General features: G+C 51.3%; 1 protein-coding gene across 1 annotated transcript in view; it reads left to right on the forward strand.

The window, feature by feature from the left end:
* Myo15b (myosin XVB) overlaps positions 1–14,168 on the forward strand; it is a 34,815-nt gene that overhangs the window by 9,552 nt on the left and 11,095 nt on the right. The window contains 13 exon segments of the mRNA XM_050140214.1: positions 915–1,040; positions 2,740–2,817; positions 3,026–3,141; positions 3,225–3,270; positions 3,390–3,514; positions 5,810–5,927; positions 6,153–6,316; positions 11,302–11,395; positions 12,053–12,109; positions 12,370–12,427; positions 12,585–12,715; positions 13,695–13,790; positions 13,893–14,128. Coding sequence (XP_049996171.1) covers positions 915–1,040; positions 2,740–2,817; positions 3,026–3,141; positions 3,225–3,270; positions 3,390–3,514; positions 5,810–5,927; positions 6,153–6,316; positions 11,302–11,395; positions 12,053–12,109; positions 12,370–12,427; positions 12,585–12,715; positions 13,695–13,790; positions 13,893–14,128 — 1,445 coding nt within the window.

Consider the following 14,168-nt stretch of genomic DNA (forward strand, 5'->3'; position numbering starts at 1 on the left):
TTTTTTTTTTTTTTTTTTTTTTTTGTCTGAATCCCACGTGCGTGCCTGGTACCTGAGGAGACCAGAAGTGGGTGTCCGTTTCCTGGGGACAGTGAGCCACCATCCATGTGGAAGCTGGGAATTGAACCAGGTTCTCTGGCAGAGTAGCTAGTGCTCTTAGCTGCTCTTAGCCCCTGAACAGAGCCATCTTGCCAGCCCTCAGATTCTATGACGTAACCTGTAAGGACTTGCTGAGAAGCTGTCCTTGTGGGACCTACCTGGAATGGTTCTGATTTCTGTGTCAAAGCCTCCGACTGTCTCCTTCTAATTCCTTCAGACTTTCTCAGAAACATCACATCTAGGGCTGGTGGAGGTAGCTCCTGGGCCTGAGGTGACCCTGACTTCCTCAACTAGTTCTTGGTTGTTCCAAATGTAAACTCATCAAGAAAGAGAGCACGTGTTTTTCTCTTCTCTTCTCTTCTCTTCTCTTCTCTTCTCTTCTCTTCTCTTCTCGTCTCGTCTCGTCTCGTCTCTTCTCTTCTCTTCTCTTCTCTTCTCTTCTCTTCTCTTCTCTTCTCTTCTTTTCTTTTTCCTTCTTTTAGTTTTTCAAGACAGGGTTTCTCTGTGTAGCTTTGGTTCCTGTCCTGGAACTCACTCTGTAAACCAGGCTGGCCTTGAACTCACAGAGATCTGCCTGCCTCTGCCTCCCAAGTGCTGGGATTTAAGGTGTGCACCACCACTGCCCAGCTGAGCGCATGTTTTATAGGGGCTCCACTACAGACTTACTGACTTCCTGTCTGAGGAAGAGATTTGGGGAGACCAGTCTCCCTGTGTCTAAGGGGTGTGGTTCTGGGGTCTCTAGGAGAGAGCAAGTTCCAGGCGGGAACAGCAAGTATGTTCAAAGTCTGATGACAGTGTGACTCCGTCCTTACCAGGCCACAGACCACACCTTCCTCCAGAAGTGCCACTATCACCATGGTGACCACCTAAGCTATGCCAAACCTCAGCTGCCCCTGCCCATCTTCACCGTGCGGCACTATGCCGGGACCGTCACCTACCAGGTATCTGTTCTTGGGCACAGATTCCAGGGTGAATCAGTAAGGCCATATCACCTTAGTGTCTGCCCCTCCCAAGTTGAGTCACCTACCAGGTGACAGTGTCAGGGAGGTTCCTTCCAAGATGTGACAGCATGACTCCACCTGAGCCTCAGGTCGCGTGGAGTCCTGAGCATTAATTATTTTCCATTGGTCCTCAACAAGGGGTGGGGCCTTATTAGCCCCTCCCAGACACGGTGGCTATTTTTGTATGTTTATTTGTTTTTATTGTGTGTGGGGGGGGTTTGAATATGCTACAGCACATGCGTAGAAATCAGAAGGCAACTTTTGGGAGTTGGTTCTCTCCTTCCACAGTGTGAATACCTGGGGTTGAACTTGGGTCCTTGGACCCAGCTGCAGGCATCTTACTGGTCCAGCTTGTTTGTTTGTTTTTGTTTTTTGGAGACAGGGTTTCTCTGTAGCTTTGGAGCCTGTCCTGGAACTAGCTCTTGTAGAACAGGCTGGCCTTGAACTCAGAGCTCTGCCTGCCTCTGCCTTCCGAGTGCTGGGATTAAAGGCACGTGCCACCACCTCCTGGCTGTGGCCCAGCTTGTTATATAAATTGCTCTCTCTCTCTCTCTCTCTCTCTCTCTCTCTCTCTCTCTCTCTCTCTCTCTCTTTTGATTTTTCGAGACAGGGTTTCTCTGGGTAGCCTCAGCCATCCTGGATTTCGCTCTGTAGACCAGACAGGCCTCCAGCTCACAGAGATCTCCCAAGTGCTAGGATTAAGGCCTGTATCATAACTGCCCAACCACAGATTGATCTCCGAACCACTGAGCCATGTCTCCTGTCCTGATGTGGGAAGGCCTTCTGTATATATATTGCTCTTATTGGTTAATGGATAAAGCTATTTTGGCCTATGGCAGGGCAGAATATAGACAGGCTGGAAGAGATATGTAGAGAGAGTAGGTAGAATCAAGGAGACGCATGTAGCTGCCGAACCTTACCAATAGGCCATAGCCTCGTGGTGATACACAGATTAATAGAAATGGGTTAATTCAAGATGTAAGAGCTAGCTAGAGATATGCCTGAGTCATTGGCCAAGTAGCGTTGTAATTAATACAGTTTCTGTGTGATTATTCAGGTCTGACCGGCTGGGAAACAAACAGTCTCTGTTTAGACTGTCCCTTACCCCCCCCCCCCACACACACTTTCATTTTTTAATTTTTACTTTGTGTATGAGTATTTTGCCTACATGTGTCTGTGCACCATAGATGTGCTTAGTGCCCTCACTGGTCATAAGAGGGCATCAGATTGTCTTGGGCTGGAGTTACAATTGGTTGTGAGCTGCTATGTGGGTGTGGGCGTTGAACCTCAGTATTCCGAAGGAGCAGCCGGTGCTCTCAATCACTGAGCCGTCTCTCCAGCCCCGCTATTCTGAGTTTTATGTGGGGAAGAAATACATGAGCGTAAGCAAGAGAGTACTGAGGAGGCAGGGGATGAAGGGGTAGGAAAACTGTCCTGCGGCCTGTGACCTGGAAGAGAGGACAGCTTTGCTAAACATGGGCCCGTGTGTCCTGGGATGAACCAGAAAGGCCAGCCGCCCAGACTATGCGAAGCTGAGAAGGCCTGCCTGTTTCTTAGGCGTGGCGCACAAGCAGCCACCTGTAAGGCGGCCCAGCTGCCTCCTATCCTGAAGGCCCTCCCACCTCCTCCTCTCTTGCAGGTGCACAAGTTCATAAACAGAAACAGGGACCACCTGGACTCTGCCATGGTGGAGATGCTTGGACAGAGCCAGCTGAAGGTGACTTGGCGTTCCTTTCAGGGGCTCACATAGCTTACCCCCACGCATCAAGCCTTGAGGGGCTAGTCCTCAACACCGTGACACCCTGGATGGAGGAATGAGCATGCAGGGGTCGAGTGTTGAGGGTGCCTGTCCTGGCTCCCCAGGGACTGTGTGCTGGGTGGATAGGCTCAGGATGGAGACAGCTGAGACTCATTTCACCCCACAGCTTGTGGGCAGCCTGTTCCAGGAAGTAGAACCAGAGGGGGAGAGAGAGCAGAGCAAACCCACTCTGGCCTCTCGATTCCAGCAGTCCTTGGGGGACCTGCTAGCCCGGCTAGGCAGGTGAGAGCTGTGCCCTTCCGCCGGACCCCAGGGAGGTGGTGGCCGGGGGTCTGGTCTGTGACCACCCCCCTTCCACTCTTCAGGAGCCGCGTCTATGTCATCCATTGTCTCAAGCCCACCCCTGGAAAGGTGAGCTCCCTTCCCCAGCCTCACCTGGGCCTGCTCTCCTCAGTCCTCCCTCCCTCTGAGACCCTGTCAGCCCTAATACCCTGAGTCCCGCTCTCCTTGGCTGTGACCCTGGCTTCTAGCTCCCTGGCATCTTTGATGTGGGACATGTGGCAGAGCAGCTGCGTCAGACTGGCATCCTGGAGATCATAGGCACCCGAAGTGCCCACTTCCCCGTGCGAGTGCCCTTTCGGCTCTTCCTGGCCAGGTAGGATTCTGTGGTGAGGAAGCTGAGGGCCTGGGGCCAATGCCTGACAGTGGACAATCCCAGGTATGTAGTCATGGTAGAAAAGGTATCACGGGCCTGACTTCCAACATGCTATGCTTCCTTACACACATATACACACACGCATGCACACACACATGCACACACGTGTGTGTGCATGCTCTTTTCAGTATACACTGTACCTCCTCCGTGCTAATACCCTGCTGGAGATGACTGGGGCCCTGCCTGCCCTGGGACTGTACCGTGTAGCAGGTGGGCACAGCAAGTGTCATGGAGTCATGAAGGAGTTGGTGAGGTAAGGAAAGACAGTTAACAGAGCTTTTCAGATGGAGAAGGGATGGCAGGTGCAGGGGCAGCCACGGGGAGCCGAGAGGTCATGCAGTGCAGAGAGGGTGGGACAGTCTTTGATGGAGAGCTCACAGCGTCTAGGAAAGCTGGTGGCTCTTTGTGGTGTCCACTGTTTGGCCTTGGCCTGGACCCGCCCCTCATCCACCTCTGAGGCTCCACCTCAGGGCTCTCACCGCCCTCTTTGCCTAAGACTGTCTTAGCTTGGGGGACAGTCTGGCCGAGGGGTGGAGCCTGAAGCAGGAAGTAGATGAGGGGTGTGTGCCTGTCGGTCCCTGAGCTAGAGGCTGAGGGAGAGTGACAGGTGATAGGTGAGAAGCTTCTGTCCTTGCCCTGGGACACTTGCCAAGTCAGTAATTGTCACCTGTTCCAGGAAGTTCTGCTAGGGGGATCTTGATGTACAACATAGTCTTCCCAGTATTGGCCAGGTCTACTGATGAGCTTCTGTACCTGCTACCCTGCCCTCTGCAGTCAGGCCTTGAGCCCCACTGGGGCACCGTGGCAGGTACCCTGGAGAGACAGAAGCCACAGGGTCACATCCTGTTGCTCCTCTAGCCCTGTCTGGCCTCATGGCCTCCGTCTCTTCTGTTCGACAACTTGCTCATTCCCCGGAGCAGAGGTCTCTCTTCCCAGTTCTTTGCCCGGAGTCAGCACATTGCCTGGCTATCATGGGGCGTGTATGTGTCTGTGTACGTGTGTACCATGTGCCTGCAGCTATGTGCACAGGCCAGGTTGGATCCCCTGGAACTGAAATTATAGACAACTGTAAACTGACTGTCATGTGTGCTTGAAACTGAGCCTGAGTCCTCTACAGGGGCAGTAAGTGCTCCTGACCCCTGATCCATCTGGCTCTGGAAGAGAATCTTTTTTTTTCTTCTTCTTGAAACAGGGTTGCTCTGTGTAGCCCTAGCTGTCCTGGGAACTCACTCTGCAGACCAGGCTGGCCTTGAACTCATAGAGTTCCCCTTGCTTCTGCCCCCTTGCACTCCCTTGCTGGGATTAAAGGTGCGAAGGTGTGCCCCACCACCGCAGGAAGAGAGTCTTAATGAGATACTGTCCAGGTGACACCTGTCTGTAGGGATGTCTTTGTGGAAGACTGTCCTGATTGTTTATTGATGTAAGAAGATTTAGCCCGTGGCAGGTGGCACCATTCCCTTGTAAACAGAGACGGCTTGTTCGAATAATCACACAGAAACCATATTAATTACAACACTTTTTGGTCAATGACTCAGGCATATTCCTAACTAGCTCTTACTTTTTTTTTTTTTTTTTTTTGAGACAGGGTTTCTCAGTAGCTTTGGAGCCTCTCCTGGAACATGCTATATAGACCAGGCTGACCTCGAACTCACAAAGTTCTGCTTGCCTCTCCCTCCCTAGTGTAGTAGTAGCTCTTACATTTTAAATTAACCCATTTCTGTCAATCTATGCAATGCCACGAAGCTGTGGCCTACCTGTAGGTTCTGGTGTCTGCAGCCACATGGCTTCTCCCCGACTCTGCCCACACTCTCTACATATCTCTTCCAGCCTGGCTATATTCTGCCCTGCCATAGGCCAGCTTTATCCATTAACCAATAAAAGCAACACATATACAGAAGAACATCACATATCACTCCCTAGACAGGGAGTCCTGATTGTATACGAGAGGTGAATGCTACCTGGGTCCAAGTGTTCATGGCTCTCTGCTCTTGACTGTGGTTTGGTGTGATTAGATGCTTCAAGTTCCTGCCTTGATTCCCTGCACCAGCGAGCTGTGCCCTGGAACTGTGAGCCAAATAAGCCCCCTGTCTCAGCAGCTGCCTCCTCTCGGGGGTATTCCCTCACCGCAACAGAAACTAGGACATGGGGTTTCCCAAGTTGTTGATTGATCCAGAAACTGAGTAATTATCAAGGGGTTCAGCTGTCGGCCACCTCATTTCTGTGCCCTTGGGACAGGTTCCGGGCCCTGGGATCAGGGAGCCAGGAAACTCTCTCTGACCAGGAGAGGTGTGGAACCATCCTCAGTCACGTGCTGGGGGCGGAGTCTCCAGTCTATCATCTCGGAGCCACCCAGGTGAGTGTGGGTGCCCAGAGTAGGAAAGACCCCTGCTGGATTAAACACCGACAGTGGTCCTTCTCAGTGATGGGCAGATAGGGTGGTGCGGGCTGGCAGGCTACCCTGGCACCCTAGATAGATTGCATGACCATATGTGGGGAGGCTGAGGCCAGAAAAGAGCAGGCATGTGCCTGTCTGCTTTCCCCATTCCCCCACCCCCACGCAGCTTGCCTCTACTCACAGGTCCTGCTGCAGGAGCAGGGCTGGCACCAGCTAGAGCAACTATGGGCTCAGCGACGCTCGCAGGCCCTGCTCACTCTGCACCGAGGACTCCGAGCCTGTATCACCCGCCAGCGCCTCCGCCTCCTGCCCCGAATGCAGGCTCGCGTGCGCGGACTCCAGGCCAGGTGAGGTGACCCTGGAGGCAAGGACCAAAAGTGGAGCTTGAGGCTGTGGGACTCCTCAGGTGCTGCTGCGAGGCCAGCTCTCAGCAGGTCGGGAACTGAAGAGGAGCCCACAGCTCACCGTTTTCTCTGAGGGAGCGACATTTAATTCCCTGCGGCGGGCGGTCGAAAGAGGGAAAGTACACACCTTCGAGATGTCAGGGTGTCTCTCCTGTATCTTTTCCCTTGCCTCTTTCCTGATGTTTTCCTTCTACATCTTTCTTGATTTTTTTCCTTACGATTTATAAGCCCATTTATAAACTGTATATACCGCAAAATCTTTCAAACAGCATAAAAATGACCTATTTTCCAAGTGAATGAACACCAGTGAAAAGCCACATTTCCCCAATGAGTAAACATTTTATGTTTTAGGGGAGAAAAGCAAGTGATTCCCAAGGACCCACAAACATTCCCGTCTATGCAACTTGTTACAGATTACACAGTGTAAGCTAGCAAGGTATTTTTGTCAGCCATGTCTTTTACTGGCAGACTGCATTTTTGCGGTTACAAAGATCAATCATCATTTATCTCAAAAAGTAATCTTATAAAAAACTTAAAAGAATCAAAGATCTAAACTTTTATATGTATATAAAGAATCACAGATCTAAACTTTTATATGTATCTATAAAACAGTCATTTCTACTTGTAGTCTTCAGAGGAGAGACCAGGCATCATCAGTTTTTTATTTAATCATCTCAGGAAACTGAGGGCAAAAATAGGCACAAGAAATTAATTATCACCTTTGATCACGAACTCATCTTTAGCAAGAAAGCTACATTAGCTAGATAGCCAGGCAGCTGTCATTGGTCTTGTTCCCTGGCCTCAACGAGTCCCTTGCTCATCTAGCAAAAGTGTGACCTCCTCAACTTTAAATTGTTCCCCAAGATTTCCTACTTCAAAGCCATTTTTTAAAAATCCTCCTCCTTGGGGGCTGGAGAGATGGCTCAGAGATTAAGAGCATTGCCTGCTCTTCTAAAGGTTCTGAGTTCAATTCCCAGCAACCACATGGTGGCTCACAACCATCTGTAATGAGGTCTGGTGCCCTCTTCTGGCCTGCAGGCATACACACAGACATAATATTGTATACACAATAAATAAATAAATAAATAAATAAATAAAATAAAAAAAACCCAAGATGTAGATGCATGTAGTCCTGGGGGTCTCTCCCCCTCCAAGGCACACCCAGCACGTTATGCTGACCACTGAGCCATGTTCCACGAGTTCCTAAGCGGCTTGCTGTTCCTCCCACACAGACCCTGGCACTCAAAGTGGTGGGCGGAGTGCATCACGTGGCTCTCGGGGGTAAGCTGACCGGTCCACTGTCATTCCTTCCATCCTAGACTCTTGACAGCAATCTGAGGAGTCTGCTTCAAGCCCTCCCCAGAGTAGAGGCTCATTGCTGCTGGGCCGCGGGAATCGGATGGATTGACGCCTGTCTCTTCTAGTCTGTTCTCCACTGCACTTGGCTTCCTTGAGACAGTCTTGCTATATAGCCCAGGCTGGCTTCAAACTCATGACCCTCCTGACTCCACCTTCTGGATCTGGGATACACTCACCTACCATCACACCCCACATTCTATTTCGTCATCTGGCAGCTATCCCGTCCGCCGTGGCCAGCTGCTGGAGACGCAGGGACGAAGGCAGTGGAGTTGAGGCCCCGGCAGGGTGTCAGATTTTTTTTTTTTTTTTTTTTTTTTTTTTAGAGACAGGGTTTCTCTGTGGCTTTGGAGCCTGTCCTGGAACTAGCTCTGTAGACCAGGCTGGTCTCGAAATCACAGAGATCCGCCTATCTCTGCCTCCCGAGTGCTGGGATTAAAGGCGTGTGCCACCACCGCCCGGCTCAGGGTGTCAGATTTGGACAGTAAAGCAGCCACTGACCCAACGGTAAAAATAAAATGAAGACAGTGTCATGGCAGAGGGACACCGCCACAGTCAACCATTGCTACTGTCTGTCCCTCAACCTCATTCGCTGTAGAAACTGAGGCACAGTGCCCACTAGGCAGTGACTCCCTACGGCCTACATTACCTACCATCTACTTCTAGTAACTTCCAGTGTGTTTTCTGTCTCTAGGTTTGTCTTTTCGGAGTGTTTCCTGTAAGCCAGTTTATGCCTGGCCTAATTTGCTCAGCTTCTAATGCTTTCAGAGTTTATGTCATTGTACAGATCAGTTTTTTTTTCGTGACTGAATGATGATCTATAAAGATTCACGGCTTGGTGCTGATGTGTGGGCTGCTCCTAACCCTTATGAGCACGGCTGTAGAAGCATCTGCTCTGCTTCCTGGTTTTAAGCGTCCGGTCTATCCTAGGAGTGGAATTGCTGGGTCATACAGTGTTTCTGGTTGTGTTTTTTGAGACAGTTGCACTATGTAGCTTCTCCTGGCGCCTGGAGCTCACTATCTAGACCAGGCTGGCCTCAGACTCTCAGTTCCGCCTTCCTCTGCCTCCTGAGTGCTGGGACCGAAGGTGTGTGCCACCGCGCCTGCTTCATGCTGTCTTTGACTTGATTTCTCTAATGACTAGTGATGCCGAGCATATTCTCGTGTGCTTCCCACTAATTTGTGGAAATGTTTGTTCTACTCCACTGCCTATTGTTCTTGTTTCATCGGCATTTTGAAAAAACATATTTTATGTGTGTTTGCTCAGCATGTGAATTCAGTGTTCTCAGAGTCCAGAAGAGGGTGTCAGACCCCTGGAACTGCAGTTACAGATGGTTGTGAGCCACCATGTGGGTGCTGGGAACCCAGGTCCTCTGCAAGAGCAGCAAGTATTCTCTAAGCTCTTGTTTGGTTGGTTTTGAGACAAGGTCTTACTGTGTAGCTCAGGTTGGCCATGGGCTCACAGCTATCCTCCTGTCTCAGCATCCTGAGCACTGGAATTAGGGAATCCACCACCACACCCAGCTTTCTTACTAGCTATTATTTGGTGTGTATAAGTGTTGCCTGCATATATGTATATGCACTGTGTGTGTGCCTGGTGCCCTCAGAGTTATGGGTAGTTGTGAACCATCATGTGGGTGCTGGGAACTGAACTCCAGTCCTCTGCAAAAACAGCAGGTGTGTTTAACCCTTGAGCCACGTTTCCCCTGTCTCTCTTGGTAAGCTGCAAGGGTGCTCCATATTTTCTGCATATTGGGCGACCACTAAGTATGTAATTTGGTGACTTTTTATTTATTTGGTACTTTGTCCTTTTACCTTCTTTTTTTTAAACATATTTATTTATTTGTTAATGTATACAATATTCTGTCTGTGTGTATGTCTGCAGGCCAGAAGAGGACACCAGACCTCATTACAGATGGTTGTGAGCCATCATGTGGTTGCCGGGAATTGAACTCAGGACCTTTGGAAGAGCAGGCAATGCTCTTTACCACTGAGCCATCTCTCCAGCCCCCTCCTTTTACCTTCTTGGCACTGTCCTCTGATACATGAAAATGGTGGCTTAGTTGCTGGATTGGTTGATCCATGGATTGAATTTTTGTGCTGGGGTCAAACCCAGCGACTTGAACATGCTTGGAAAGTCGTCTGCAAGTGAGCTGTGCTTCACTTCCAACCCTGTAGATGTGAGAGTGTGTGTGTGTGTGGTCTATGTGTGTGTATGGTCTATGTGTGTATATGTTCACGCTTGTGTGGATATGTGCAAGTGGAAACGTGCCCACTGGTGTGGGTACCGTGTGTGCACACGCATGTGGAGGTCAGAGACTGGCGGTAACTCTTCCCCAGACATGTTCTCACACGTTTTGGGGGGAGATGGGGGTTTGAGACAGGTTTTCTCTACATAGCTTTGTCTGTCCTGGAATTTGCTGTGTAGACCAGGATGGTTTTGAATTTACAGAAATCTGCCTGCCTCTGCCTCCTAACTGCTGGGATTAAAGGCGTGCATTACCACTGCCCAGCTCAACCTTCTTGTTTGTTTGAGACAGGGCTATGTAGCCCTGACTGTCCATAAACTCACTTTTAGACCACATTAGCCTTGAACTCATGGAGATCTACCCGATCTGCCTGCCGAGTGCTAGGATTAAAGTCAGGACCAGGCATCTGGCTGGAGTTCTCTCTGTCTCTCTCTTCCCCTCCCTCTCTCTTTCTCTCTCTGAAGACTGAGCCTGGGACTTACTGATTGAGCTGGTCTGGGTAGCCAGTAGGTAGCCATTGAGCTCCAGGCTCCTCACCACCTGGCTCCCCTGGGAGTGGATGCTGAGGACTGGAATGCTGGAATGCGGCTCCTCGAGTTTGTACACTAAAGTCATCTCCTTGGCCCCTCCACTTATTTTCATTTGTTATTGCATGTGTATGGGTGCTTTGCTTCCTGTTTATCTGTGCACCATATGTGTGCCTGAGGCCCCTGGAGGTGAGAAAAAGGAATATGCAAAGAAAATATCTTTGAGAATTTTCCAGCCAGAAGACCAGGCACCTCAAAAGGGGGCCCTAAACAGAGCAAATATTTAAAAATGAATCTAGGGGGCTCGAGAGATGGTTCAGTGGTTAGAGCACTTGTTACTTTTACAGAGGACCTGAGTCCAGTTCCCAGCACCTATGTCAGGCGACCCACAACTGCCTATAACTCTAGGGCATCTGACGCCCTCTTCTGGCCACCCATGACCCCTGCACTCACATGCACATACCTACACAGAGATACACACATATGCATAATTAAAAACAAAAGTCCTAAAAGCTGGAAGTGGTGGCACTGGCCTGTAATCACAGCGGCCAAGGGACAGAGGGAGGCAGATCTAAGTTCAAGGCCAGCCTGGTCTACACAGTAAAACAATCTCAAAACAGAACATTGCCTGGTTTGCCATAGTGTTCTGTTCTTTACTGTTGGTTCTGTTAAACCTCAGGAGGATCCCCTGAGCCGGAGTCCGTTTTACATGAATGTCTAGGCTCACAGGGCTGGGGTACCATGGAAGAAGTAGTAAGTTTTCAGTCCTCACCCTCCTTACTTCCACGGCCCCCAGGAAACGATACCTCCGGCGGAAGTCAGCTCTGGGACAGCTGAATGCTATCCTCCTTGTAGCTCGCCCCCTGCTCCAGAGACGACAGAGACTCCAGGTAAGAGGATGCTGGGGGGCTTCTGGATTGGGGGAAACCTCAGGATAGAAGGTAGGTGACCTTGACTGCCCGAGAGAGGAATCCTGGCAGCCTAAACTTGCCAGGACTAAAATACCAGAACCCACTGTTTGCTGACTGCCTCCATTTCCTGTTCTGACTGGAGCAAGTTGGGACCCTGGGGGTTCTTGTCTTCCTTCACCATGACACCCCTGTCCCTGCAGACCTGGCTCCCCCTTTCCACCTAGGTCTCCCCTGTTCCCTTCAGGCTCCCGTGGGCCCCCTTCTAGTCTCGCTTTTGCCTGATGACTCCAATTTGAGAGCCATAAAGCAGCTCAAAGGTCAATGCCCACATACTGCCCCGTCCCAGGCTCCTCCCTGGCTGGACTTTGTCCCCTGGGACCATTTATTCCCGTCTTCCTTACCTCTTCCTGGTACCCTACCAGACAAACAGTAGCGCCCACAGCTCGGAGACGGTGAGAGCTGGGAGAGGGGTAGAGGAGGGTGAAGCCAGGCGACTGCTCCTCTGTGGGTCGATGACATTGCCATTCCTTTGCTACCATCAGGGTCTCCTGGGGACAGGAGGGACCCTGAGCTGCTGGGTCGGGTAGGGCTGCTGGGGAAGAAGAAGCATCAACTCTCGCTGGGTCTCTCCCACAGCTTGAACATTCCCGTGGCCCGCAGAGCGGGGAGCCCTGGGGGAAACGGTCGAGGATGGTGAGTGAGTCTGGAGGTACAGGGCCTGCGTGGGGTGTGAACCCCGAGGTTGGCATAGCATGGGGGGGATACAGAGTGACATCAGGGTCCTGTTTCTCATGTGCCACCTGAGCGGAAGACTGGGGTTCTCTTGGTTTTCCTCAGGGACCCTTGGAGACCTGATCACTTGTTTTCAGGTTATGCCCTTGATCTTCAAGGGGAGACCGGGAGAGGGGGGTGTGCCCAGTCCTGTTCAATGATCATTTGGGTCTCTCCACCAGGACCTGGGGCGCTTGGAGATCCCAGCCCAGCTGGCTGCTCTGCTGCGAACAGCAGAAGGTATGTCATCTTAATGTCCGGTCTGAGTCCCTTACGGGGGCATCTCTGGTCCTCTTTCCCTGAGCCACCCATGGTCACTCTGTCCATGGTGGTTGGCAGCTTGTCAGGGAAAGTGGGGATCCGAGTGTCCTAGGCTGCCTCTTGTGTTCCTTCTCAGGCCACCAGGGTACCCAGGCTGGGAACATCACAGAGTCCCTGCCACCTGAGGTTCCTGTCCGGCCCAGCCTGACCCTCCCTCCGGACATTGACCAGTTTCCCTTCTCCAGTTTCGTGTCCTCCAGTTTCCAGGTGAGTCCCTCGGTGCTTCCTGTACCCCCAAAGCTCCAACGTAAGACCTGGGAGGCAGGAGCAGGCACCTTCTCCCTGCCCTCCCCTGTGGTCATCGGAGCTGCCTGGAGAACAAAACAGTCTTTACGCGGTTGTTACAGGGAAGCCTTGGCCACAGACTTGTTTCAGCCACACCTTTCCTGTACCTGCGGCTTTGTCTAGCATTGAAGCTCTGTCCTTACCGAAGGTTTAACGAGGGAAACTTCCCAGGCCGCAGGCTTAAATACAAAAGCGGGATTCATGACTCCACACACAAGAAGATCTCAGTATAATTATGGTTTTTTTTTTTTTGAGACAGGGTCTCACTACGTATCCCTGTTGTCTGGCTCTCACTATGTAGATCAGGCTGGCCCCAAAGTCAGAGATCTACCTACCTCTGCCTTAAGAGTACTGGGATTAAAGGTGTATGTCACCATGCCCAGCCCTATTTTAATAAAACATTTAAAGACAGGGCCTTTGGTAGCCCTGGCTTGCCTGGAACTCTGTACAGAGATCAGCCTCCCTTTTCCTTCCAAGTTTTAGGACTAAAGGCAGGGACACGAGCAGTTTGTTGTCAAGTTTTTAATTAAAGAACAACCAGAGGTCTAGAAGATTCCTAGTGAAAGAGTACTTCATGAGGACCTGAATTAAAACCCACAGCACCCATGTAAAAAGCCAGGTGTGACCGTACATAGCTGTAATCCCGGTATTCGGGGGCAGATGCAGGTGGATTCCTGGAACTTGTTGGCAGCCTGTCTATGTAAAACAAGTGCCTCAGCTCAGTGACAGGCCCACTCAAGGCAAATAAGGAAGACGCCGGACATCCTCCTCTGGCGCACGCCTGCTCACACATGTCCAAGTAACACGCACCCACACACCTGTGCGTCTGTCCTCTTCCTGGGGTACATGCTCCTGGGGGACTCCTCAAAGACAAACCCTATGTCACTCTCCTTCCCTCCAGAAGCCATATCTGCCTAGACCGGGGCAGCTACTGGATGAGCCCCTGACCCGCATGAATGGCGAGAACCCTCAGCAGGCTCTGGAGATCAACAGGGTGGTGAGTGAGACCTTGGAGGTGGCCAGTATGGACGCTCTGAGGACCGGGAAGGTGCAGGGGAGCCCTAGGCTTCCTGCTCCTACCCTTGCTTTGTGTCAACAGATGCTGCGGCTCCTGGGGGATGGATCCCTGCAGCCCTGGCAGGAACAGACCATTGGCACGTTCCTCATACGGAAGGCACAGCACCAGCCGGGACTTCGGGATGAGCTCTTCAGTCAGCTGGTGGCCCAGCTGTGGCACAACCCAGAGGAGCAGCAGAGTCAGCGTGGCTGGGCCCTGATGGCCGTCCTCCTCAGCTCCTTCCCCCCCACGCCTGCCCTGCAGAAGCCGTTGCTCAAGTAAGGGATCCAGCGGATGGGACTCTTGTAAGTGGAATCC

The sequence above is a fragment of the Alexandromys fortis genome, unplaced genomic scaffold (genome assembly GCF_014885135.2).
Source record: "Alexandromys fortis isolate MF-2015 unplaced genomic scaffold, M_Fortis_MF-2015_v1.1 scaffold_39, whole genome shotgun sequence".
Taxonomy (NCBI): Eukaryota; Metazoa; Chordata; class Mammalia; order Rodentia; family Cricetidae; genus Alexandromys; species Alexandromys fortis.